Source organism: Molossus molossus, unplaced genomic scaffold (genome assembly GCF_014108415.1).
Source record: "Molossus molossus isolate mMolMol1 unplaced genomic scaffold, mMolMol1.p scaffold_m16_p_4, whole genome shotgun sequence".
In the NCBI taxonomy this organism is placed as follows: domain Eukaryota; kingdom Metazoa; phylum Chordata; class Mammalia; order Chiroptera; family Molossidae; genus Molossus; species Molossus molossus.
The window spans coordinates 65,735,868-65,761,746 of NW_023425377.1; the positions used below are offsets into that span (position 1 = coordinate 65,735,868).

The window sequence follows — 25,879 nt, forward strand, 5'->3', positions numbered from 1 at the left end:
TTTCAATAAATAACCCCAAGAACAAAGTTTAGGGCAGAGGATCTGATAAAGCATCCTGTTCAGTGACACACAGGAGTCTTTAGGCCAAAGGTCAGACATCCCAAGGGGCAGAATATTTAAAATCAGGGTCAAAATATAATTGAAATCAGAGCTGGCATGGGATTGGGGAGCTACTCCCTCCAGGTTTGAAGATCTCCCAGGATGCCGACTCCCACAGTCAGGACAAACTCAAACTTCATTTAACATCACAAAGCAATAACCGCCTTCCTGGCATTTCCAACATTGGACTTGACTCTGATTCTGAGCAGGGGGCTGGGAGGGGACATGTGGAGAAGGGGTTGAGACATCCCAGGGACAGAGAAGTCCAGAGCAAGGCAGAGGAGCAAGGCTGGGGCCCAGGTCACTGCCAGGCCCTGCCCCAGCGGGTACGGAGGGGACCCTCAGCTCCAGCCTGGGCCTGGGCCACCTCACTCATCTCCCTACGGATGTCACCAAGTGCTGTTGCTGGGGACTCCAGCAGCCTCTGGAAGAGGCTGGGCCGGCCAACCATCGGTTCCCGGCACTGGAATGTGACAGCTGTGCCTGCATCGGCCTTCATCTCCCTGGAGAATCCATCAGAGGAGCCATCAAAGCAGCGGCCAATGGCGATCTCCTTAGCCAGCCTTGGGCTCTGATCAGTGACCGTGTAGACACCATAATTGTGACCTAGAGGGTCCAGTGGGGCTAGCATGGCGAAGGTGGCTGGATCATCGACAGGAGCAGGTGGAGGGTGCCTGGCCAAATAATCCCGAAGGAGCCCATTGATGGCCACACGACGACAGCTGCCCTGGGGCATGATGGTCACCAGCGTCCTATCCACCTGTCGCTGATCAAATAGCATCCCGCTGCACTTGAACTCCACACAGGCAGCAGATGTCCCAGGGTGCTGGGGGTCTCTTACACTGCGGGCATCCCGCAGCCCATAGAGCTGGCCCTGGGTGCGTGGGTGGCTGCCTCCCAGGTTGTGGGAGCGTACCATGTACTCCTGCGGGCCTTGGACTTTCACCTTGAGGAAGCAGGCCCGGAACTCCTGTGGGTTGGGCCACCAGGCCAGGAGATCTCCGGTCCAGGAGGCTGGCGCGCCCTCACGGAATGGGACCACATTGTACTCATACTTGTCTGCCTCCATGCGTGCGAAGCGGAAGTGGCTGGCAGTCACTGGGGCCTCCTCGCACTCCCGCAAGCTGCGCCAGGGGTACACCGGGCCGTTGACTTCGGCAGAGGCGCCTGGCCTGGGTTTGGCGAGGTTGATGCGGAAGCCGTTGCGTTTCAGGGCAGGGTCGTCGTGGTCAGTTCGGCGGTACCCTAGCTTGTCCAGGTAGGGCTGGGCCACACCCACGGTGGCCGGGAGTGGGCGAGGCCGGGATGGTGCAGCCTCCAGTTCCTCCCCACCCAGGGTGGCCGTGACCAGGGCTGTGTAGGCATCAGGCTGGTCTGCGTCGCAAAAAGCAGGGAGGCAGGCTCCATTGGGGCCTGTGACTGCACTATCGAAGCGGCCCCAGGCGCGGGGGTTGGCGGAGTAGCCAGGAGCTGGCTCCAGGTTGACCAGCGTGACCACCACACCCTCTACCTGCTCGCTGGGGGCGAACTTGTCGTTAGCATAGGCGCGCACCTTCACAAAGCAGCGGCGGCGCTCAGGCACGTCCAGGTTGAACAGACGCCGCTCCCGGATCTCCACGTTGCCCACTAGGAAGACGCGCTCTTCCCGGCGGACTCGTCGGGCCGCTGATCCCTCGCGCTGGAAGCCGCTCTCCTCCTCCCACAACCCTGTGTCGGGGTTCAGCGACCACAGCTTGAGGGCCTCCACATGGCCCGCCATGCGGATCTGGCTGGTGGCCACACGCACGGCCAGGGGCCCGGCCTGCAGCTGCTCGGTGGAGCCGTTGGCCCGGAGGTCCACCGCGAACATGCCATAGGTACGCAGTGGGGCCAGCTCGCCATCACTGTCCACAAAGCGCAGGTCACTGGGGGCGGCGGCCGCCGAGGTGAGATCTCGGGGGTCCACAAAGGTTACCCGGGCCTCCACAGGCCCTGAATAGGGTTCTCCATTGGCTCTGCGGAAAGCTCCAGGAGGGAGGACCAGCTCCCCCAAAGGAGGCTCGTCTTCCAGCTCCCCGAGGGGGAGCATGTTGCTCTGGCTGGCATCTAAGATGATGGGGTCTTTCTTTCGCATGACCTTGACCTCGTGGTATACACCAGCACCTCGAGGGTCAAAAGGCAGGACCCTGACAGTGTCCATGAAATTGCCGCTGGGTTCCACAAAAGTCACCACCAGCCGCTGGGTAGAGCGCGGCACCTCGATGGTGAAGTCACCCTGGTAGGAGGTAAATCCAATGGGCTCGAGACCCAGCAAGATCTGGGCAAAGCGCAGGGGTTCCCCTGAGTCAGCAGCCACCACGCGTCCCCGGACCAGCCCCCGAGGGGGCAGACATTTCTGGCAGCCACACTCAGCTACCACCTTGACTGGAAGGACATAGCTGGAGCAGGGGATCTCCCTGCTTTCCAGGCGGCGCACAGAGCAGCAACGGGAGCCTGCGTCCCCACACCTGGGGCTAGAACCCGCAGGGCTGGGGCAAAAGGTGTCAGGGCAGAGACCCACATCCAGATAGGCAGGGCCACTGCCCGGCTGACTGCAGTCATCTGGGAGTTTGATCAGGTGCTCACGAGGCTGGGGATCACAAGCTGGCTGTCCAGGGGCTGGAAAGCAAAAATCCAGCCAGATCAGGTTAAGGGGGAAGACTCCACTTGAGACCAAGGTTAGGAGCTTGGACTAGGGTTAGGGACTTAGCGGGGGCTTGGGATCAGACTCAGCAAGATCTGAAATCAATTTGACTTTGGGGCTCCATTTGGGATTGAGTTAGGACTTGCTGGGGGGAAGGGGCAGGGTGCTCACCAAGCACGATGAGCCTGGCAGTACCGGAGTGCACGGAGCCTGCATCATTCCATGCTTTGCAGTGGTAAGTGCCTGCCTGGTCTGGGCGTAGCCCCCGCAGCTCCAGGTGGGCCCCATACCTGTGCTCTCTCTTGTTCAGCAGGGTCCCATTGTGAAACCTGGGTGGCAGGTAGGCAGTACTATGGGGGCCCTTGGCACAGGGGCAGGGCTGCATCCACTGCATCCTGAATGCAGCCCAGGGAAGGTGCAGAGCAGCTTTCTCCAGGTCTCTGAGGCACCACATAGCATAAGAAATCCAATTCAACACCAAAGCTAGCATGAGACCCTTGAGCATGGGTCGGGGCACTCACCAGGAGTATTTCTTGGGCATGGGGTTGCCTGAGGCTTTGCAGCAGAAGGTCACATTCTGGCCTGCCTCTCGCACTCGGGACTCAGGGTGCTTCACCAGGTAGGGCTTCTCTGAGGACAAAGGTGACAAAGTTTAGGGCACTGCTTCATCCCAGCTTCTCCCAATGACCCTTCCCAAGAGTAGGGTCCATCCTCTCCTTTCCAGGGATACCCTATTCCCCCAACTCAAGTTCACCCCACATCTGCTCAAAATGATGTCCCATCCTAATGCTTTCCTCCACAACTCGATGTCTTACCTTGTGTCTTCAATGACTGCATCACATCTCACTTTTTCCCCAGTAACCTCGCTCTATCACATCACCCCAACCCCAAGTGCTTGGCATCACCCAAAACTTCCTTCCCAGTTCCTTGGCCCCCTCACCCACTTTGCCACAAGGTACTTACCTAATTTATCAAGAATAATAGTGACCACAGCAGATATGGAGCTGTTGGCCTGGGCCTGGGCCATGCCAGCAGAGAATCCATCCATTTGGGCACTGACATTGGTCCGGCTGCTGGCACAGACTCCAGGCATCCGGAAGGTTCCATGGGCATCGCTGGTAGCCACAGTGCCAGGCCAGTCTCTCAAGGAGACCCTGGCCCCTGGCAATGGTCGGCCAGATGGGGTGACCACTGAGCCCAGGAGGATGTGATTGGGACATCCGCATGTCTTGGGGCTGCACACTGAAGGACACAGGGAGGCAGAGGGGCAGAGGGGCCTACACAGCCAAGGTGCCTCAGCATAGCCCGGCTTAAAGTAACCCCTAGTGTGAGGGGGAATATGGGACTGAGTGGTCAAGGCTAGGCAGGGGGAGGGACCTGAGGTCCAGAGAGGTGAGGAAGATGCCCTGAGGAGGGAACAGGAGAGGTGACTCTTACAGGACTGAGAGAATCCTGCCAGCATGAGAGAAAATGTTCAGGCCAGGGCTGGGGGCCCAGCGAGGGGCTGGGTCTTGAGCCCAGAACATCTCTCTCCCCTCCCAACCCCGCGGTTTCTCCAGATTATGGAAAATTCCACTGGAAACTTCATGGCAGAGGCGCCGCAGGGAGGGCAGAGCCAGGCGGGGTAGGGTGGGGACCCCACCACTCCATTGGCCATCGTGCTCCCCCACCCGGCCGCGGGCTCCGCCGGCACAGCCAGACCATGTTTGTGAAGCCCAGGCCGGATTGGAATTTCCAGTCGCCTCCTGGCTGGCCTGGTGTCTGGCCCTAGGAGGGCCTGGGTATCGTGTCTGCCAGGGTGTGAGCACGTGCCTGTGTGGGCGTAGGGGACGGGCGGGGGCTGCAAATGCTGTATGTGTAGACCCCAAGTGGGTGAGTCCGTTTCTATGTGTCCGTGACCACTGGAACATCCCCACACGCCACGGAGCACACAGGGAAGTGCCCCCCTCAGATCTGCCCAGGCCTGGCCACGACCCCACTCCCCACCCACTCCCCGGCGTTCACCATTCAGATGTACACATTTACCAAGTCTTTGAGGGGTGGGGGGTGCCCAAAAGGAAAGGAAGGGCCAATCTCCTTGTGAACCAAGTTTCAGCCCTCAGGGCCCTGCCCCTGTACCCAGGCGCCGCCTCTTTCCTCCAGGCCCTGCCCACCTAATCTAGGCCCATCAATCAGGCTCCACCCAGCTAGCCCCTTTCTTCTAGTTGCATCCCTCAACTGGCCCCGCCCCTACAAATCCAGGCCCTGCCCCTCCTACCTGGACACCGAGGCCTCACACACTTCTGCGCCTCCAGGGACCGCCCGGGACATGTACCCCCAGTGGGGCTTGGGCAGCGGCGGCGGCGCAAACGACGACCAGGCCCGCAGCTCCCTGAACAGGGACCCCACGGGCCCCACGGGCCCCACGCGGCCTCTGCAGGGAGGGCAAGTGGAGAAGGTCAGGCGGTTACCCAACCTAAAGACTATGCCTCGGAAATCTGGTGACTATGTGGGACCGGAGAACACCCTGCCACGTGCATCCAAGGGCAGTACTCCAAACAGAAGTCCTGTCCACTGCTTCCACCAGTGCTCCCCCAGGCACACCTTTGAAGGTACAGTTGAGGTACATCTCCCTCCCGCCCCCCTAAGCTCCCCGAGGTTAACCTGCTGTTCTACCTGTGTCTGGCACACATTTTGTCCTTAAAACACACCCACACAGAACAGAACTGTTACAGATGAGCAAATGGGAGCAGCGAGAGGGAGATGCTCTCCTTGGGGTCCCTTCTTGCTCCCCACTTGGGACCCCAGCCATTCCCAGCATCTCCCTTCCAAAGCTCCGCTCCTACCCAGTCCTGCCCTTTGCCCGGGCCCTGCTCCTAAACGACCCCGCCTCTTCCTAGCCACAAGGCACAAATCCACAATACCGCCTTTGGGGTCCCCCCTCACCTGAGACCCGGCCCCGCCTCTTGAAGCCCCGCCCATCCCAGGAAGGCCCCATCCTCCCCAGGTCCTGTCCTCACCGAGAGGGCAGCGGAAGCGCACGTGGTAGTTGGAGCAGCGGCGTCCCCGCGGCTGCTCACGGTTCAGACACCAGAAACCGCGAATGGGGTTTAAGTGCACACGTTCGCCCACGGTGGATGGCAGGGCCCAGTCAGTAGTGCGCGCCTCCAGCGCCAGCGGCCGCGGGCACACGCGCGCGGGCCCGTAATAGAAGCGGATGGCAGCCAGGCTCTCGAAGTCTCCCTCGCCGCCAGGGTGGTCCACGTTGAACCAGGACGTCCACTCACTGGCCTCTGTGGGTACCATAGGCTCTGGGACCCAGTCCTCAGCCTGTCGAGCCTCTTCTGCGTGGTACGGGCCTTACAGTGCTAAGTGGGGGCCCTCTTCCCCTCCCACTCTAGGCTAGTCCAACCCGCCCACGGCCCCGCCCTGATTCAGAGCCCTCAAGGGCAGAAGGAGCTGTGCAGGTGTCACCAGGAGGTTGACCTCCCACTGACCAGCCCTAATTCTGTTGCCCAGAGCCTAAGCTGGCACATCAGAGCACGCAGAGATCTTGCCACCGTCTCACCTGTCCTCACCCTCAGAATTCAGAGCCCGAGGTGTGAGGAGATATAAAGCTGGTGAAGCCTGCCTGACACCAGCCCTGACTGTAGCTTGCCACTGCCTGGCAGCTCCTTATTTGTGCCAGCTGGGGCCTTCCTAGCTCACTGCCCAGCTGAATCCACCACAGGTGGGAAGGGCTGGCCTCCCATAACCCCCAGAGGGAGGGCACTCCTTTTCTGATTCAAGAGCAATCAAATAGAACTTTCCTGGCCTGGAAACTGGAGACCCAGGTTCCAGACTACTTTGCTGTGTGGCCTGGGCAGGTGGTCCCCTCTTCAGTTTCCTCCTTGACAAACAACCTGGACTCACCCTCCTGCTCCTAAAACTTAGACCTCTTGGGGTACCACTTCCAGGGGTTGTCATGTCCAGGGACCAGAATGGTACTGGGCTCTTCACCCAGCTTGTGTCCCCTCCTCATATGTCCTCACCAGCCAGAGCTCACACAACAGTCCACAGCAGAGCCAGGGCTTGGACCCTGACTAACTCACCTTCCCAGTCCTCCAGGGTTGGTGAGGGTTGGCCTGGGTGCAATGATGGAACGTCAAGGCCCCATATGGTCTCTGCGGGCTCCTCAATGAGGGTAGTGCCTGTGGAAGAGGTGAGTAGTGGGAGGGAGGAAGGATCACTGATGGGGATCCCTGTGAGCTCTTTTTATGCAAGGTGCTGCCATAATCACCCCCATTTCACAGGGGAGAAAACAGGCTCTTAGAACCAGAACCCAGCTCTGGCTGACCCCAAGGACTGCAGCACCCCTCCTCCAGGAAGCCTCCTTGTGACCCCGCAGCCCCAACTCCACAGGTCTTGGAAGTCTGTCCATGTTGCTCCCCAGACCAAATTCTCCCCCTAGGCACATTCCCCTTTGTCCATTTACCTGTTGGAAGTCCCTCCCTCATTCTACTTTCCATCCCTGAACTAGGGGCCCACACTGCCAGCAGGAGGTCTTTGGAATCGAGCCTGGCTTCTCTGGCCTCAAGTTGTCTGAGATAGCTGGCTCGGAAATGACCTCAGACAAGTCCCTTCCCTCTTGAAGCCTCGGTCTCCTCATCCGAAAAATGGGCCCAATTTCCACCTCGACTGAGTGTCCCAGAGACCAAACTTTCTTTTCTGAATGGGAGGTGTGTGTAGGAGAGGGGAGGAGTTAGGTGAGAGGGGCCAGGAGAAGGTGATTCAGGGTCCAGGCGCTGGGCCTGAGATAGAGACAAGTATCCCGCGGTCACTGGGAACCCAGAAAAGCCTAAAGTTCATATCCACACTCTAGGTGCCCGCCCTACCGTCTCTTAGAGGAGGAAAGAGAGTGGAGAAGGTTTCCTCCCCGCCCCAGGCGGTCCTGGGCTCTGTCTCCCTGGTGCCCTCTCACTCCCTCCACCCATAGGCTGGCAAAAGGGACCCAGGCCTGTGGAAAAGAGTGGTCCCTGGGTTCTCTCTCCAGGCGCGAAGGCATACCAGGTCCGCAGCCAGACGTTCAGGCGCCTATGGGGCTAGACTGGGGGCTGGGGGAGCCTCACCTCGGGCCCCCGCCAGGTGCGCGGCGGCGACACAGAGGCAGAGCAGTGACGGCAGTGACGCCATGGTCGGGTCCCAGCGTCCAAAGGAGGGTTCGGGCTCCGCTGCGCGCTCGGGTCGGACTCCCGCGGGTCTGGCAGCTGAAGGGGCTGAAGGTGGGGGCGGGACGCGACCGCAGGCCCCGCCCGGCCCAGGCCCCGCCCCTTCCAGGCCAAGCTTCTTTGCCCTGAGTGATTTCTGTGCGTGAGCAACCTCTCTAGGTCACCCCCCTTGGTGCGTCGGGCTGTGCCTCCACCATCAGGCTGGCCTGCGTCCCCCCGTTGCCGGCTACAAATCCCTCCCTCCACCCATCCTCCATTCTCTATGTTGGGTCCCAAGCTGCCTGTTGGAAGTGCCTCTCGGAATCGGGCCTAAAGCTGCCCGAATCTTCACGTTTTAGGCGGCCAGAAATTCTCCATCGAGTCAAACTTCGACCCAGGGCCTTAGGCCATCCAAACAGGCTGGAAGTCCCTGACTCAACCCTTTACGGAGGTTAACGAAAAGTCCCACTCTACATTTGCCCTTCATCCCTCCTGCCTTGGGCCGCCTGGGGACCGGTGGGAAGTCCTTCCCCGCGTCTGCCCACCCGCCGCGCACAGAGGAGGCGAGGCCAGGAGGTGGTGGTACGTCTGTTTATTGGCGCGCGTCCAAGCCGCGTGGGCGCGGGTGGCGGTCACAGCGCCGCCACGCAGTCGGTGCCTGTGTATCCTGGCAGGCGCAGAGCGAACTTTCGACGCACGTCGTTGGGCACGAACCTGCCGGCCACGAAGTGGTGGCGCCCAGAGAAGCGGCCAGCGCAGCGCTTGGACGCTGCCAGTGATACCAGTACGTCGGCCGCAGCCCGTCTCTGAGTCTCCGCCCGTCTCAGTGTCCCAGCCTGAGGGAGGAGGTGTGGGAAGAGGGATCAGGAGCTGGGAAGGGTGCTCACCCTCAGAGCAGAGTCCTGTGCCCCGCCACCCAATTACTCTTCCCCATTAGGTCCAGCTTCTGCTTTCTAACAGTGAGTCTTGGTCAGACCGGCGTCTGCATAGAACTGAGCCTCCACCCTCAGACCAATCTGTTCCCCTCCTTGAGATGTTTTTCCCTCCCCCTCTGGCCAGAACCCTCATACTATTCTGCCCCTCCTCCCATCCTCTACTTAATCTTCCTCCTCCATTTGAATCAGCCTCTCCCTTCAGATTGCATTATTTCCACCTGCGGTACTTTTCCCAATCAGACCATGCCTCTTGGAGTGTCTATCCTCTTACCTCCCTCCCTATCAATCCTGAGCTTCCCCACCTCCACTTAGACTAGAGCCTCTTTCCACACAGACTTCCCAGCCAGCCTCCACTCTCTGACCAGATCATCACTCAGAGGACAAACTTTCCTCCATCCTCAAGCAAGCCTCCCCTATCTGACCGGTCTCCTTACCCCAGGTTCTTGCTTCCCACAGGAAGTGTCTCCTTCTCCACCCAACTTGAGCATCCATCCTCCTCCATCTATCTAGATACCTTTTCCTCTGATACGATATCCCTGCCTTCACGGTCATGCTAGATCTTGCCTTTTTTACTTGGCAGGACCACAGAACTTCACTCATTGGTTCATAGCCTCTGCCACCTCTCAAATGACCCTCCATCTTCAGACTAGGGGCTTTACCTTCTCTCCTGCCTCTTACTTGAGTCTGGAACCACTAACTAAAAGTCTCCTCTCTCTGAATTTAATCCTTCCTTCTGTGACCCTGGCCTCCACCCTCACTAGACAGTCCACCTGCTCATAGCCACCCACCCCCACTCTTTGGCACCCTGCTAAGATCACCCTGAGGTCTTGCAAGCCAGAGGACATCCCTCTGAGTTCGGCCACCCCCCGTGGAGGGTCCGGCTGGCCAGCAGCTGTTTGTTCCGTCTGCCTGTGGCTTAATGGCTCCAACAGGCATAGGGCGGCGGCCAGGATGGGCGAGGCCTTTGCAGAGTGAGCTCACGTCTGCCCACATGACCGGGCCAGGGTGGGCAGCAGGCACATTGAGCTGAGTGAGGTGGGGAGGGGATGCAGGGTCACCTGGGCAACAACCTCAGGGTTCCCCATTTGAGGGATGGACATGACCCTCTGCCATACCCACAGTGCACAATCCATCCATGCTGGGCAAACAGGCTCAGAGTGGACGAACTGGAGTAACAGAAGCTGGAGCAAAGGGGGCCCCCCAGGTTCCCCAGGCCCTGATGCACCACCCTCCACTTGGCATGCCTGAGGGAATGTCCAGGCTCACAAGGGGGATGGACAGCAGCTTGAGTGTAGTCAGCATATGCATGCAGGGCCCCCAACCTCACGGGGCTCCACACCAGGGCCCAGCATGGCATCCACCACCAGTCCATAGGCGTCATTGATGAGCTGGACCTGGGAGGGCAGGCAAGGTAAGGGGCGGCCTTGGGGCACCATCTTGCATCTGTCCCTCAGTTGCCAAGGAGCGCTGACCTCTGTGGGCAGATAGGACAGGAAAGGGATGTCCATCTTCTCACACTGGGTGGTTAGGTCCCTGTGCAGTGGGTCCAGTGAGCATGTTGGGTAGAAGATGGTCAGTTTGCACTCCTGCGGAGAGCAGGAAGGGGTCAGTATGAGGACTGTTCATGCTCTTACCAGGCTCTGCCAAGCCCCCACACCTGGTACCAGGCAGCAGACCCTGCCTGGGGCAAGCATGGGCATATGGTGTAATTTACCCAGTCTCAATGTTCCCCTGGAACACTACCAAAAAGAGGAAGCGAATTCTGCAGGGACAGGATGAGAGGTGACCCTGGGAGGCCAAGGGGGTCCTTGCTACTCACAAACACCCATAGGTGCCGGGCACAGACCAGCCCTACTGCCCTGTTCTGCTCTGAGCCACACATGACCAGCACCCTCCTCTGCTTCTGAGAGAGAGCAGGCAAGGGGAACACCTAGCAAGGGGCACAGCAAAGGCAAAGGCATGGAGCTTGGAATTCCTCCTTGCTCAGGTGGGAAAACTGAGGCCCAAGGTAGAGGAAGGGACAGGGCTTGGGCTTAGAGGCAATTAGATAGGACAAAAGGAGGGACATTCTGGGTGAGGGGCAGGGCCTCTTGGAGCCTCAGTTTCCTTCTTGGAAATGCAGAGTCCTTGCCTCAGGGTCTGCCAAACCAGAACAGGAAAGCGTGCCTCCTGCCACCATTGGGAGCCTGAGAGCCTGGACTGTGGTTTGTTTATTCTCGGCCTGAGTTGCAGACATTCTTCCACCTTTTTCCACTGCAGTGGCTGCCCCTCCCCCACCCATTTTCCAGGCCTCGGGCTTTCCCAGAGGCTCCAAATTTGGAGGGGGAAGGTACTTTTCCAACCTGCCATGCCCTGTCTCTCTATCCCCATCCCTTTCCATTTGCCTCTGTCTTCACCTCCGTTTCTCTGTATCTCTCAGACTCTGTGTCTCTCCCTTTCTGCCTCTCTCCATCTAGTCTCTGTCTTTCTCCATCTCTCAGACTCTCTGTCTCTGTGGGCCTGTGCATCTCTCTCTCTTTAATACAGCATACTGGTGTTAAGAGTCCCAGCCTACCCTGACTCTGCATCACCTCGGCCCCCTCTCCTCTCTCAGCCTCAGTTTGCCTCTATTAAAAAGAAGTGACAATGGAATAGAATTGTCAGTGGCTCTGACAGGCCCATGGGGCCTTTCCCTGACTCCACAGGGCCTGGCTGTACTCTAACCTCCAACTACACAGAGGGAAAGTTATTCCATTTTTCAGTCTTCTCTCCAAGGTCTCAGTGAGGTCCTGACTGACTCTGACCGTGCCTGCAAACACAAGATCACATCCAGAGTCAGGAAGGGTGACACTGTCTGGCTGGCTGGGACCACGGGGCTGCTGGATGGACTTGGGGTTCTCAGGACAAAAACTGGACGGTTGGCAAGGCAAGAGTTTACTACACTGGCTTTGCTTCTGTGGCTTAGATTTCACCATTTCCTTCTTCTTTGGGCACCTCACTCAGGATATGTTTCATTTGGAAATAAAAACATTTAAGTAAAAAAAAAAAAATGAGTCCACATAAAGAAAAACATTGAGTTTTGTTAAAGTGTACAGTGGTAACAAGAAGAAAAAATGGGGAGGAAGAGGAGAAGAGTTATATGCTGGAGCCCTGACTATTGGGCATTTTTCTAGGGAATTTGTTTATTACCTGGTGTCAGTTTATTCCCCTTGTTCAGAAGTAACATGGAGCAAAGCATCAGATAGTAGTAACATCGTTGCTATTATTTACCAGTCCCTTGCAGACACCTTAAGGGTAGGTGGTTTGCCCCAGAGCCAGACATAGCTATGTTTCCCACTCCCTGAAACCCTGCTCAGGCCCCGCCCCACCTCAGAGCCTCAGTTTCCCCACCTCTGGCACAGGATTGTTTGGGGTTACTCAGACTGCAGGAGCCGATATCCCCCATGCCCAAGACCCAAAAGGTAGCAGAGGCAGGCAGCCATGTCTGTACCTCAAGGGCCCAGGACCCATCCCTGTGGCAGCCTCAGTCTCTGTTCTCTCCCTCAATGACACCTGGATCTTGGGTCCATGCCTGGCCTGGCACAGTAATGAGCCTCTCTGGGCCTCAGTTTCCCCATCGGAGTGATAAGGCTAGGGTGGCCCCAAGCAAAGACAAGTTTCTTTCTTTTTTTTTTTTTAACTGATTTTTTTATTTTATTTTTTTTATCCTCACCTGAGGACATTTTTCCTTTTTTTTTTTGTTCAGGTAGAGTGGGAGGGAGACAGAGGAACAGAGAGAGAGAGAGAAACATCGATGTGAAAGGAATACATCGAGTGGCTGCCACCCGCACAACCGACCAGGGCCGGGGACAAACTGCAACCGAGGTACACGCCCTTAGCGGGAACCGAACCCGGGTCTCGGGTCTCTCAGGACCGCAGGCCGACACTCTAACCGCTGAGCCAAACCGGCCAGGGCAAGAGAAGTTTCTTGAGGGCCAGACCATCCTGGCCATGGAGGTCGTTCCACTAGACCTCGGCTCTGGTGGGCTGGCCAGCTGGCTGGGGTCAAGGTCAAGGGTCAGGGATTAAGTACATTGGTCACAGCCATAGCACCACATAACTCCACCAGCTGCTGCCACCCAAAACGATAATCCTCCAGCAGCTCCTGTTCCAGGGTAGCCACCTCCTCTGTGCTGGGGGACAGAGTTGGGAGAGACGCTTAGAGATATAGAGAGATGGAGACAGAAGCTCGGATGGAGTCAGAAATGTTCCACCAATGTTCTGAGCCAGTCCCTGACGCCACCCCCAATCTGTTGCCCCATCCATGCGCAAGCGGTTGAATAGAACCTGGCAGAAAGAGGCTTGAACTGAAGCCTGAGGCACGGGCGCCCTCTGGTGATCAAAGAAGCCGCACGGTGGTGCATGTTGCTTCTGTTCTTCCAACGCGAGGACTGAGCCCCACCCTGAGGCCCCCAGCCCCCAAGGTGGGAGGAACCCAGAAGGAGGAATGGAGTGTGAAGGACTTTGATGGGGGCGATGGGTGGATTTCAGGCAGAAGAAACCACTGACTGAGCTTCAGGACACTGGAGGGGGCTGACTGGACTGGGGGTACCTGGGGGAGGTGTGTGAAGGCTGCAGAAGCATTTGATAGCTCACTTAGAGAGGTGGATGTGACCCCTCTTCAAAGACAGTGGTAAAATGCAAATAATTGTGCCTAGAGAGATGGGGCCAACTCGCTTGAAACGAAGCTCTGCTACGAGTCAATTCACTGGAGTGACTGGGGTCCATTTCATCTTTCTGAGCCTTGCTTCCTCCTTTGCAAAGTGAAGGCAGGATAGGCTAGATTAATTTTGAGAGCCAATTCAAAATGCAAATGTGGAACTCCTTGTTCAAAAAATAAGAATTTCAAGATGGTGATGGCAGAGTGTTAAGCCATGTGTTAGGCCCTTCTAACAGCAGGGACCAAAGCTGGCCCTGGCTTAGGAGCCTCCCAAATGGCCTGGGCTTGATGGCGGCTGAGAGGGAGAGCTTGCTTTGAGGGCATTCCTCACTCCAAAGGAGTGAAGCAGCTGGCAGGACCCCTTCTTGCAGAATCTATCCCCAGCTCAGTAGACCCTAGAGAGGGGAATAATAAAATAACAATAATAATAGACCTAGGCCCAGAGAGTTGAAAGAACATTTAACAGCCCAGAGAGGCCAAGTGGCTTGCCCAGAGCCATGCAAAAAGAGAATAGGAAACGCGAGACTTCCACCCTTGCTGTCTGTCTTCAGCCCCGAACAGAGTGTGAATAAAGCTGTGGAGGAAGATCTACAGGTGGCAGAAGTTTGGGATGAATCCTAGGTTCCCTCCTTCGATTCTGTGAGCAGGAAACCACAAGCTTCCGGCCAATTTTACAGTGTGATCAGGCCAAGCAGCAGGAGGGGCAGAGGTGGGGAATGAGGACTGCTGTGGGACAGGGAGTCAGGGAAGGCTTCCTGGAAGAGCTGGCCTGGAGCACTATGGGAGGTAATCCAGGCAAGAACAGTGAGGGAGTGAGCTTGGCAGGTTCAAGGGACAGAAAAGATGCCAGTGTGGCTGGAGCAGTGAAAGAAACAGAACACTTCGGAAGCCCATGCAGATAGGGGAGATGAAGGCTGAGGGCAGGGAGGTCACATGCCCTGAGACCCCAGCAATCAGAACCAGATTCAACCCCTAGCTTGTCTTCAGTCAGTGTTGTCTTCAGTCTGTGTTGGATGAGGATGAAGTACCGATTGGAAAAAGGAGCTCACAGTGGAGCCAAATAAAACACCCCCATCCGTCCCCCTCCCGATAGGGAAAGTCAGCCCAGCTCCTAAGAAGGGCGTCCCGAAATGTGGCTTATTTCTCCACCTTAATCTTGTGACAGCTCTGGCTGCAGCCCCCCTAGGGTATAGGGGAGATAAGAAGGGTGGAAGAACCATCCATTCCGCCCCTTCTTCCTCTGTCCCAAAGCTTTGACCTCTGGTCACCACTTGGAACATTATCTTCCTAACTGGCCATTAAAGTGATAATGGGGACTCCATAGAAAGATGGTGGTAGGATATTAGTGGGAATTAGGGCACATGGGACCCAGGAGGTGGGGAGCAGGGGGCTCAGTTAGGAGGATGCCTCTTTTTTTTGTTAGTCTTCACCAAGGGTATTTTTTCCATTAATTTTTAGTTACAGTGGAAGGGAGGGAGGAGAGTGGGGAGAAAGAGAAAGAGAGACATTAATGGAGAGAGACACATCGATTAAGGTTGCCTCCCACACAACCCCAACCAGGGCCGGGGATCAAACCTGCAACCCAGGTACGTGCCCTTGACTGGGAATCAAATTCATGACCCTTCGATCTGTGGGCAGAGGCTCTAACCATTGAGCAAAACTGGCCAGGACAGGATGCCTCTTGCTTCCTCCAACCTATCCCCTAGATAAGAACTGTGAAGCCCAGAATTTCCCTGCCAGCCCCAGAAGAACTGAGGTGATCTGGTTTCAAAGGAAACTGGGCCTGACACTTCCAAAATGCTTCCAGGAGGGGGCTTTTTTGGAGGTCAAGTAATGAGGCCAGAATGCCCATGCCAGACCCTTCCTGTACTCAGACTCTATCGGCTTCTCTCCAGCCTCACCACCCTCACCACCCTCATGCCTCTCCCTGCTAGCCCGCCATTACTGCCCACCCATAGCAGTCTCAAGCCTCTCCTACCCCAAACTCCACACCAACAATGGGGGCTTTGAATATCAGATCGCATCACACAGTTACAAACCTTCTTAAGCCTCCCCAGTATTCAGAGAATATTCAAATTCATCACGCCTACGCGCCCCCCATTATGTCTCCAACCTCATTGCCTCCTCTCCCCTTCTTCACTGTGTTCTACTCCCACCCACCCCACAAGAATCCCATCACTTGCCCTGGCCGGTTTGGTTCAGCGGTTAGAGCGTCCGCCTGCGGTCCGGAGAGACCCGGGATCGGTTCCCACTAAGGGCACGTACCTCGGTTGCAGTTTGTCCCCGGCCCTGGTTGGTCGTGCGGGTGGCAGCCACTCGATGTGTCCCTTTCACATCGACGTTTCCCTCTCTCTCTCTTCCTCTCTTTCCCTCCCTCTCTGTCTGTACAAAAAATGGAAAAATGTCCTCAGATGAGGATTAAAAAAAAAAGAAAAAAGAATCCCATCACTCAATTGGCATTTGATGTGCCCTACTGTCCCCCACATCAGAGTAAGCCATAGCTCGTTTCTGGAACATTCATCTCCCCCTGCCTAGGATGTGCTGGGTATTTATGCTGAATCTGGATAGCAGCCAGAACCTGGACATCAGACAATATCTGCCCTGAGAAGAGCTGACTGGAGAGTGGGCAGAAGTGGTCAGACAAGGGACTGTGGAATAGTTCTGGTTTATCTTGAGGTCTACATCCCTGCTTGGGGTCCCATGTCACACAGGATGACTCAGAACAAGGTGTGAGACAGCTATAGTTGCCAGCTCCAGACCCCTGGCAAGTGGCCCATGTGTACAAAAATCGCCCTTGCCTTGGCTTCCCTCCCCAGGCCTGTTTCCTTCTTGGACAAGGTGTTAATAGCAGGTGGACCACGATGGGGTATGTGAGCATCTGAGGAGCTGAGAGTAAAGAATTCAGATGGGGAAAGAGCACTGGGGGCTCCAGGGTACCAGGGAAAGGGGAGTTGGACCCTGGTCAGGGTCAAGGGTTATGAGGGAGCGAGTAGTGGTGCTGATAATTCATGAGGGGCGGGTTCGCTGTGAATAGTTTTCTTGGCAATGCAGCTTCAGAGGCATGGGCAGCGGCAGGTTCTCTCTCCGGTGAAATGTGGGGTGAGGCTCGGCTCCCTGGGCCCCTTCCCGGCCATACCCCTTCCCCTATTACCCCTCCCAGCCATGCTGCTGCCCCTGGGCCACACCCCCGCCATGCAATCCAGGATGTCCCTACTCTGGCTGACCTGAGGAAACAGTGCTCCCTGGCTACCTCCAGGTCGTGGCCAGCCGCTGCGCCAATCATGGCCGAGGTGAGCCTGTGCTTGCGGGGACCTTGCAGTGCCCTTTCATGCGTATCCCAGAGCAGCCCCCGCCTCCTCCCACTCACCAATCAGATGGTGCCGCGAAGGCGCTTAGCGCGACTAATGATCAGTGGGCGCAGGTGGACTTAACCCATTTATGCTAGCACAACTGCCGAGATGTAAGGACACCCAGAGATGCCCATACTGGCTGGGAAACGAAGTCTGAAGGGGCAGAGGTGGGTCGTGATGGGCCGGTCACCCCTGCTACGGTATCCTGGCCTGGGAGTAAGAGGACATGCCTCTGCTGCCTGCGGCTGCCACTCCAGGCCCCCATCCATCCCTGTACTCTGGTGAAGCCTCTAGGTGGACTTCTAGGTGAAGCTTCTTGGTGGACTGTGGTCAAGGAGGAAATAAACACAGGTAGGGCAGTCAAGACATATTTGGGAGTCCAGGCTGGTGGTGGATTCAGAGGCAGTCTATGGGTGTTTTCTGAATTTCAGGATCCAGTCCGAGTCCCCATATCACATGTGACCAGTGGTGCATCCCTCCCCCAGTCATTCAGTCCCTGGGACACAGGCAGGCAGGGGGTCTTCAGAGCATTTATTCTCTCCATGGGGGAGGGGGAGGGGAAGGAGTCTAGTGTCTGAGGGGCAGCCCCTAAGTGTACCAGATGAAGCCATAGGTGGCGTTGAGAATCTCTTCATTTGTGCGCAGTCCATATAGCTCGCCCATTATGGGGGTCACCCAGCGCATTGTGTGGAACACAGACTCGCCCACCTGCGGGGAAAGCAAGTACAGGTGAGGGTGCTGGTCACTGTCGGAAGCTGCCGCCTTCCTCATCTCACTCCCAGCACCCACCACCTCTCTCCGCCCCAGGTTTTCTGTGGAAGGCTTCGCTTCTGCAGTGCCCTAGACCCCTAGACCCCTGCCCTCCCTGCAGAGGACCCACCTTCCAGTCAGGCACATCCTTCATGATGATGGCCTCCTCCTCCAGGTTCTCCCGAAGCATCTGCAGAACCCTGCAAGGATGGAGTGGGATATGGGGGACAGGCCTGAGTACCCCAAGGGACCCCTATCTAATGCACCTACCAGACCCCACCCTGCTTCCCACTCCCATCATCTCCTGCCATTTCCAACCCTACACAGACTGGCTCCTCTTTCTTTCCTTTCCTCTACCTGTCAAACTCTTATTATCCTCCTGCCCTAGCCCAACACTCCCTCTTGCAGAAAGCCTTCCTGTTCTCTCCCTTGAGTCTCCACTTTGTCTAGGGCCCTCTCCAAGGGTGACAGCAGTCTGTGTGTGCAAGAATGCAGCTGCCAGTCCCCAGATGCATTTTTTCGTTGTGTCCCCAAACTGCGAGCTGGGGCACTCAGGCCTGTGACCTCCTGTCCCTGGCGGTCGCACCTCCGGTCCTTCTCTGCCTGCAACAGCGGCATCAGTGCAATGCGGGCTTCAAAGTCCTCGATTTGCAGACGCCTGTGAAACCCCAAAACCAATACTCAGATCAGATTAGGGTGGGCAAGATGGGGGACAGACGATGTGGCCCCCTGGACATTCAGGGTGATGCACAGGGAAGGTGGTTGGGGGAAGAGGCAAGCAAGCAGGACAGAGCTTGGGCAACAGGCTCTGTCTACTAGGAGCCCAAGATGGGGGGACCTAGTAGGTCCATAAGACTGCTGGCTTTACACTTTCTTTTCAATTAAAAACTTTTTTTAATCCTAAAAATAGCCCAGGCCTGTGACTGTGGTGAAAGGAGGGGAAACGTTTGTCATGAAGCTCTGGACCTTACAAAACTACGTCCCCTTCATCTCAAAATAACCTCAGGGTATGAGCCCTGGGCAGGTGGTTCCTTTCTTCTCCCTGCTCTTCAGCATCTTCCAAGCCACCAGCCCTATCTGTATTAAGGAATGGAGCCATGTTGTTGCCCAGGGAGTGGTCTCTGACCCTGTCCCCTCATCACCAGGAATCATAGAGAGGCACAAGGAAGGGGTGGATGAACTTCAACTCCTCTCCCCACCCCACCCGCCAGACTGCTGCCCCCACCACAGCCACACACTGTAGTCACTATTGTGTCCCCCTGGGAGGCTGGCCCTGGTCTTGCCTGTCTATTGCAGGGGCTCTAGCATCCAGCACTCACCAGGTGCTCCTGTGTTTACTCAACAATGTGAAGTTCCCTCCACGAGCTGAGCCTTCTCTAACACCCTCCTCAGAGATTCCCGGCCGTGTAGGGGTCAGTCACTAAGGACACATGACATAGGTGGGACAGGGTGGAGGGGCCCAGCCAGTCATGGGCCAATGAGAAGTAGCCACCTGGCAGGGCATGGAGCAAGCCCAGAGGTGGCTGGAGTCTGAACTGAGGCCACCTTGGTCCCTCAGCCCTGTGTGGCTGGCATGGCCATTGTCTTGCATAATCTGCTTTCTAAGCCCTTATACTGCATCACTGCCTGGTTACCATGGACAAAAAAACTGCTAAGAGTATTCCTGAGCTACCCCTCCACCTCTATCCAATAAGCTATCCTAACCCAGATACCCTGAGTCTCCAGCGGCAGAGGCCAAAGGGGTGCCTGGTGAACACTTGGAGGTGAGCTCCTTTCTTACTAGTCAGTCATTAAGGGTAAAATCCAGAAATGAACTTGCTGGGTCCCCAAGGCCTCAGGGTGGGGGGTTGGGTTGATAAGAGGCCCCAATGTATACCACATCCACAGGAATGTGCCCTCCCTCACTTGCACATTTTTGTCCATGGTAACCTACCTGCGTTCGCGATTCCACTTCATCATGCTCCAGTACCCAAAGAGCAAGGTCCCAATGCCCACGGCAAACATGCTATAGCCTGTGGGGAGAGGAGCACCAACTCAGCAACTGTATACAGAAGAGGCCACCCTTGCCATTTTTTCTCATGAAGCATATCCATTCGCTGTGCAAATAACCCCAGAAATAGATGATGGAGAAGGTGAGAGCCCCCTGCCTCCCTCCCAGAGATGGCTTGAATTTCTTCTCTTTTTGTCTCTGTGGAATGTCCACTGGCTCCCTTCCTTGGACACCCCCTCTTCCACAGCTGTGGACCACTCTCCATCACATTTGTCTACTCTTTAGGCAGGGGACACCAGAGAAGCCTCAGCTTCTATCATAGGCAAGGCTGTTATAGCAGCAACATCTCTGCCCCCATGATGGGGGTTTCTGGAACAAAAAGATTGGACAGGGACTGCAGAAAGGCTCAAGGGTCTAGATGTTTATGGTTGGGTAGCCCTGGCACCAAATCTTCTAGGAGGCTGTTTGGTTCCTAGTCAGCCAGCCAGCCCCTCAAAGGTTGGTGTCCATGCTGGGTTCCAGCTCCATGGTGACTCCCGGCTGCCTGGGCCACCTCCTTGTGTGCTGCCCACAGGGGGCTAGATGAGGCTGCCAGAGGCAGGCAGTGCCCTTCAGGGGTTGCCACCATCCCCTAACCCCCTGGGTGCTGCTCTTGGCCCAGCAAGGTTGACACCTACCCCCTGCCCAAACCCTGGGGAACAGGCCACCATAAATATTTACTGAGCTCCAGCAGGCATCCACTGTAATCCTGACTGACAGGTTGTGGGCCCACTGGGATCTTCAAGGAGGCCCAGATACCTGGGGCCTTGCTGGGGCTAGCTGGCCCAGCACCCCCTCATCTTTTGAGCAGGATCTCTTCTCTGGCCAGGCCTCGAGATGGCTGTGACAAATGGACAAGCTCAGCCAGTTCAAGCATCAGTCAACACCCAGTAAAGGACCTGTAAACAATGGGTGATGACACTCCCTGGGCCTCACAGGGAGAAAAAGTGGGGGCTCATTCTTTTTCAGTTCAGCTCAGACACAAGGCTCATCAGGCTGAACCCAGAGATAAATGAGAAATTGGCTCTATATTTTCCCCCTTAATTCAACCTGTTAAAAACACTAGCTCAGGTCAATGAAGGCACTCTAGTTCCTGCTCTGAGTGCACAATGGTTTTGGTTGCCTCCTGCATGCACTCCAATCGGGTGGGATGAAACCTGCAACCCAAGTATAAACCCTTGACAGAAATCAAACCCATGACCCTTTGGTTTTCGGGCTGATGCTGTAAACACTGAGCCACATGGGCCAGAGCAAAGCTGCCTCGATCTTTTCAATAGCTTCAGTGGCCTCTCCTTCTGACCCCACCCCACCTAGATCGTCTTTGTAAAACACCTTTGCCATCACACAAGGCACCCAAGTGTGGGCCCATCTGTAAGATAAATTCCAGGACTTAGGAGGTCTTTGTGATGATGCAGCTCTAACTTATCTCTTCCTCACCAAGGGCTCAGGCCCCAGGCCCTGGGAGGGGAATGTCTGTGCCTCTGGAGCTGCCAGTATGGTACAGGAGGTCAAGGAGTGGCATGCCCAGGAGGGTGTGTGGATTATGGGTAAAGAACACCTAAATAAATGGAAACGTATCCTGTGTTCATGAAGCAGAACTTAATTTAACATTTTGTTTAGATGGCAGCACTCTGCAAAATGAGGTAGATTCAATGCAGTCATCAGAATCCCAATTCAGCCCTGGCCGGTTTGGCTCAGCGGTTAGAGCGTCGGCCTGCGGTCTGGAGAATCCCAATTCATCCCCCACAGTCTGACAGAAATGGACAAGCAGGTCCTGGAATTCACATGGAAATGCAAGGGATCAGAATAGCCAAAACAATTCTGAAAAGGAAGAACAAAGTATGAGAGTTCACACTTCACAATTTCAAAACTTATCATGCAGCTGTGTGTACAGGACAGCATAAGGAATGACATGTACATCTATGGAACAGAGCTGAGAGTCCAAAAATAAACCCTCACGTTTATGGTCAACAGAATTTGTACAAGGGTGCCAAGACAATTCAATAGGGGAAAGAATAGTCTTTTCAGCATATTGGACAACTGGATAGCCACATGCAAAAGAACAGTTTGCTCCTTCATACTCCCATCCACAAAAATGAACTCAAAATGGATCAAACACCTCAATATAAAAGCTAAAACTATAAAACTCTTAGAAAACAGAGGAGTCGGTCTCTGTGGGCTTGGATGAAGCAATGGTTTCTTAGATATGACACCAGAAGCATTAAGAGACAGAAGAAAAAATTGATGAATTGGACTTTACTGAAATTAAAAACGTTTGTGCTGCAAATGATACCATCAACAAGCTGAAAAGGCAATCCACAGAATGGGAGACAGTATTTGCAAATCATATATCTGATAAGGGAATGGTATCCAAAAAATATAAAGAACTATTAAAACTCAGTGATAAAAAGATGAACAACCCAATTTAAAAATGTGTAAATGGCCCAGCCAGTGTGGCTCAGTGGTTGAGCATTGACCCACGCACTAAGAGATCACTAGTTTGATTCCTGGTCAAGGCACATGTCCAGGCTGTGGGCCAGGTCCCCCGCGGGGGGCATGCAGGAGGTGGCCAATTGATATTCTCTCTCATCAATGTTTCTATCTCTCTCTCCCGCTCTCTTCCTCTCTAAATCAATAAAAGAAAAAAAAAAGAAAGTGTAAATGATTTAAATAGACATTCCTCCAAGAAAGCTATACAAATGGCCAATAAATACAAGAAAAGATGCTCAACACTATTAGTCACCAAGGAAATGCAAATTAAAATCACAATGAGTTACCACCTCATACCTACTAAGATGATGAGACTCAAAAAATAAAAAGTAATTAGTGTCCAGAAATCTGAACTTCCATTTGCTGCAGATGGTAACATTAAATGGTACAGCCAATGTGGAAAACAGTTTGGCAATTCCTCAAAATGTTAAATGGAGAGTTACCATAACCCAGCAATTACACTCCTCGATGAAATTTCACCTAAGTGAAACATCTGCAACATAGACACTTGTATATGCATGTTCACAGCAACAGTGTTCACAAGAGGGGAAAGGTAGAAACAACTCAAGTGTCCATCAAGTGGGAAGTGGAGACATAAAATGTGACCCTTTCATACAAGATTATTATTCAGCCATAAAAAAAATGAAACACTGAGACATGCTACATCAACATTAAAAACACTATGAGAGCCCTGGCCAGTTTGGCTCAGCGGTTAGAGCGTCGGCCTGTGGTCCGGAGAGACTCGGGTTTGGTTCCGCTAAGGGCACGTACCTCAGTTGCCGTTTGTCCCCAGCCCCGGTTGGGGATGTGCGGGAGGCAGCCACTTGATGTGTTCCTTTCATGCCGATGTTTCTCTCTCTGTCTCTCTCTTCCTCTCTTTCCCTCCCTCTCTGTCTGAGCAAAAATGGAAAAATGTCCTCGGGTGAGGATTAAAAAAAAACCAAAACACCATAAGAAAGAAACCAGACACAAAAGAACACATTGTGAATGTTTCCATTTATATGAAATGTCCAGAAGAGGCAAATCTATAAAGACAGAAAGCAGATTAGTGGTTGTTAGGGGCTGGAAGTAGCATGGGGAGTGACTGCTAGTGTGTATGGGATTTCTTTTGGGAGTGATCAGTGTTGTAAATTCAGACCATGGTGATAGCTGCACCACTGCAAATAGACTAAAACTAAGTGATCTGTACACCCAAAATGTGTGAACTGTATGGTATGGGATCTCAATAAAAATGATAAACACACAAGAAAAAACAGAGCCACCCACTTGGCACAGGAGGGAGTGGAGAGGAGCTGGGTGTGAGAAATGAGGAGACGTGGGGTAGCAGTCACTTTAGGAGCAACGGGGATTAAAGGCAGCCTGGGCCAGCTTGGCATGTTTTGGGATACTGGAGGTGAGTGGTCCAGGGAGAGTGAAGGTGCCAGGCTTGGGGTCATAGTGCTTTGACAAGAGCAGGGGAGGATAAGACTGATGGGGAGGGGCCTACTGTGAACCAAGGCTCAAAAGAGGCAAGGCTGGAGGAGGACAGAGGATAAGGGTAGGATTCAGGATAGAGCACAGGGCTGTTCCCTCTACCTTGGGAACTCCCTGAGAGGTCACTCCGGCCTTCCCAGGCTAAAGCAGGCCTTGGTTATCCCAGGCCCCACCACTAACAAGAGGAAATTCAAGCGTGCATGATGTGACAGTGAATTCCTCGAGACGGGCCATGTGCACACTCAATAGTTAATGAATACAGTACATAAACAACCACACCACCAGAAGGGGTATCTTCCTCACACCTCTGCAGCCAGGAAATACTGGAGTGGGTTTGTATGTGCTACAATAAAAGTCATGTAAAAGGGATGTGATTAGGAGACCTAACTCCAGGCAATGGCATTTAGGGCCCCATGGGAGGCACAGCTGTGTCATGAACAGGAAGAGGATCAGAGGAAGCCCACTGGTTGGAATCCTTCTGTAGCCTGGCCTGGGTACAGCTCACTCCTGCATATATGAAAACAGACCTCATGCAGCACACCTGAAGGGTACATTGGCCTGGGTGTTGTGCTGCACTTCGAGAAAAGAAGAGACTCAGATTTATTCAATCTGCTCTAAGATGAGTTGAGTGCCCATGTGATGTTAAATCTAGTCTTTTTATTTTTTTCCCTTTGATTTTAGAGAGGGAGTGGGAGAAAGAGACAGAAACATCGATGAGAGAGAACATCAATTGGCTGCCTCCTGCATGCCCTACACTGGGGATCAGGCCCACAACCTGGACATGTGTCCTGATCAGGAATCGAATAGGTGACCTCTTGGTGCATGGGTTGACGCTCAACCACTGAGCCACACCGGCTGGACAAATCTAGTCTTTAACCTGTTTTTGTATGGCCCTCGGGCTAAGAACACTTTTAGATTTGTAAATAGTTGCTAAAAAAAAAGCAGCAGCAGTGGATAGAAACCATTTGGCCAGTAAAGCATAAATTATTTATCTGGCTCTCTATAGAAAAAGTCTGCCTGGGGGAAAGGGAAAAATATCTCTAACAAAAATAAGTAATGAAAAAAGAAAAAGTTTGCCAACCTCTGTTCTGGGATACAAAAAAGCCAACAAGGGGAGAGGAAGGACTTGAATTTTCACTACATATTAACTTTTCTACCATCTAAATTATTATATTTTTTACCATGCCCATGCATTTTTTAAAAAATTAAGGCATAATTTGCATAATATGCAGATTTTAAATGTATTCACAATTAACTTGTTTTAAATTTCTTTGTATTTCTTTGTTACTCTTGGGTGTGGAAGATGGGGGTCTTTTACTTTCTCTCTTACATTTTTCTGTGATGAACCCAATAATGAATTTTAAAATGTTACATAACACTTGAAAATTTTTAAAATACATATTCCTGGGACACCCTGCAAGTGGGGGCCACAACAAGGAACTCCCACATAGAACATCTTTTTTTAAAATTACTTCGACGTTGTCTTGGACTGTGTCCTTCACTAGTTAGAGCTCTGGCCCTGTCCCACAGAAGGGTAGAGGGCACATACCTAGGTTGCAGTACTTTAGCTCCAGGTTCGATCTCCAACACCAGTCGGAGCGTGTGGGAGGTAACATGTCTCTCTCACATCATGTTCTCCCCGCCCCCCCCCCAACTCCCTCCTTCCCTCTACTCTCTAAAAATCAATGGGAAAAATATCCTCGGGTTAGAATTAACAACAAAATTCCTTCCGTGTTCCGGGTTTTGGTCCCAGCTTTGCTCTGGATGGCCCTCACAGGTAAGGTCGCAGCCTCTCTAGGGCCTCAATTTTCCCACCTGTAAAACGGAAGCGGCGGGTGAACTAGAGGCGCAGGCTAAATTAATTTCGGTTTAACCTACTGTGAAATGGAAATAATTAACAGCCCCGATTACTGAGCTATTACGAGAAGGAATTAAAGGATTAATAATCGCTTGGCAAATTACAGCAGTTATCGTTATTGTTACCCCTGACGCTATCTGGATACCCGACTCCGCCTCTTGTCTTACGGGCGCCCTGACACCGTTGCGGCGCTCCAGAGGCCCAGACCCTGACAGCACGGCGCAGGCGGACACTGACCCGACAGTCCCCGACGCGGAAGGTTCCGTTTGTAGTCGATAGGGCCATAGCCCCCAGGAGGGGGCATGTCCTGCTTCACCTTAGAGGCCGCCATATTCGCAGGGCTTTGCACTTCCTGTCGTGGGCGGAAGTGACGTACAGACAGCCGCCGCC

The 25,879-nt window shown here is 54.2% G+C and overlaps 3 protein-coding genes across 3 annotated transcripts; all 3 read right to left on the bottom strand.

Annotated features, from left to right (window-relative positions):
* Window positions 1–400: 400 nt before the first annotated feature.
* CILP2 (cartilage intermediate layer protein 2) lies at window positions 401–7,912 on the bottom strand. The gene is made up of 8 exons (XM_036242112.1): window positions 7,849–7,912; window positions 6,832–6,930; window positions 5,761–6,033; window positions 5,019–5,174; window positions 3,725–4,003; window positions 3,283–3,391; window positions 2,933–3,090; window positions 401–2,736 (listed from the first exon to the last, which is right to left on the bottom strand). Exons 1-8 carry the CDS (start codon window positions 7,910–7,912, stop codon window positions 401–403), a joined length of 3,474 nt encoding a protein of 1,157 aa, XP_036098005.1.
* Window positions 7,913–8,558: 646 nt separating this feature from the next.
* Window positions 8,559–16,822, bottom strand: YJEFN3 (YjeF N-terminal domain containing 3). The gene is given in 8 exon segments (XM_036282188.1): window positions 8,559–8,724; window positions 8,726–8,762; window positions 10,106–10,180; window positions 10,183–10,255; window positions 10,334–10,447; window positions 10,681–10,791; window positions 12,913–13,012; window positions 16,764–16,822. Coding segments are annotated over 8 exon segments (735 nt in total).
* Window positions 16,823–17,401: 579 nt separating this feature from the next.
* NDUFA13 (NADH:ubiquinone oxidoreductase subunit A13) lies at window positions 17,402–25,858 on the bottom strand. The gene is made up of 5 exons (XM_036241683.1): window positions 25,727–25,858; window positions 19,573–19,651; window positions 18,226–18,297; window positions 17,770–17,839; window positions 17,402–17,597 (listed from the first exon to the last, which is right to left on the bottom strand). Exons 1-5 carry the CDS (start codon window positions 25,818–25,820, stop codon window positions 17,478–17,480), a joined length of 435 nt encoding a protein of 144 aa, XP_036097576.1. The 5' UTR covers window positions 25,821–25,858; the 3' UTR covers window positions 17,402–17,477.
* Window positions 25,859–25,879: the final 21 nt, after the last annotated feature.

Excerpts from the sequence above, each read along its gene's own strand:
- CILP2 (XM_036242112.1), bottom strand. The coding sequence starts at position 7,912 with ATGGCGTCACTGCCGTCACTGCTCTGCCTCTGTGTCGCCGCCGCGCAC. Across the intron at positions 6,931-7,848 it reads GCACCTGGCGGGGGCCCGAG|GCACTACCCTCATTGAGGAG; the intron begins GTGAGGCTCCCC and ends CCTCTTCCACAG. Across the intron at positions 2,737-2,932 it reads TGCCAGGCTCATCGTGCTTG|CCCCTGGACAGCCAGCTTGT; the intron begins GTGAGCACCCTG and ends TTTGCTTTCCAG.
- NDUFA13 (XM_036241683.1), bottom strand. The coding sequence starts at position 25,820 with ATGGCGGCCTCTAAGGTGAAGCAGGACATGCCCCCTCCTGGGGGCTAT. Across the intron at positions 17,840-18,225 it reads CAGGCAGAGAAGGACCGGAG|GGTTCTGCAGATGCTTCGGG; the intron begins GTGCGACCGCCA and ends CCATCCTTGCAG. Across the intron at positions 17,598-17,769 it reads AGGATGTGCCTGACTGGAAG|GTGGGCGAGTCTGTGTTCCA; the intron begins GTGGGTCCTCTG and ends CTTTCCCCGCAG.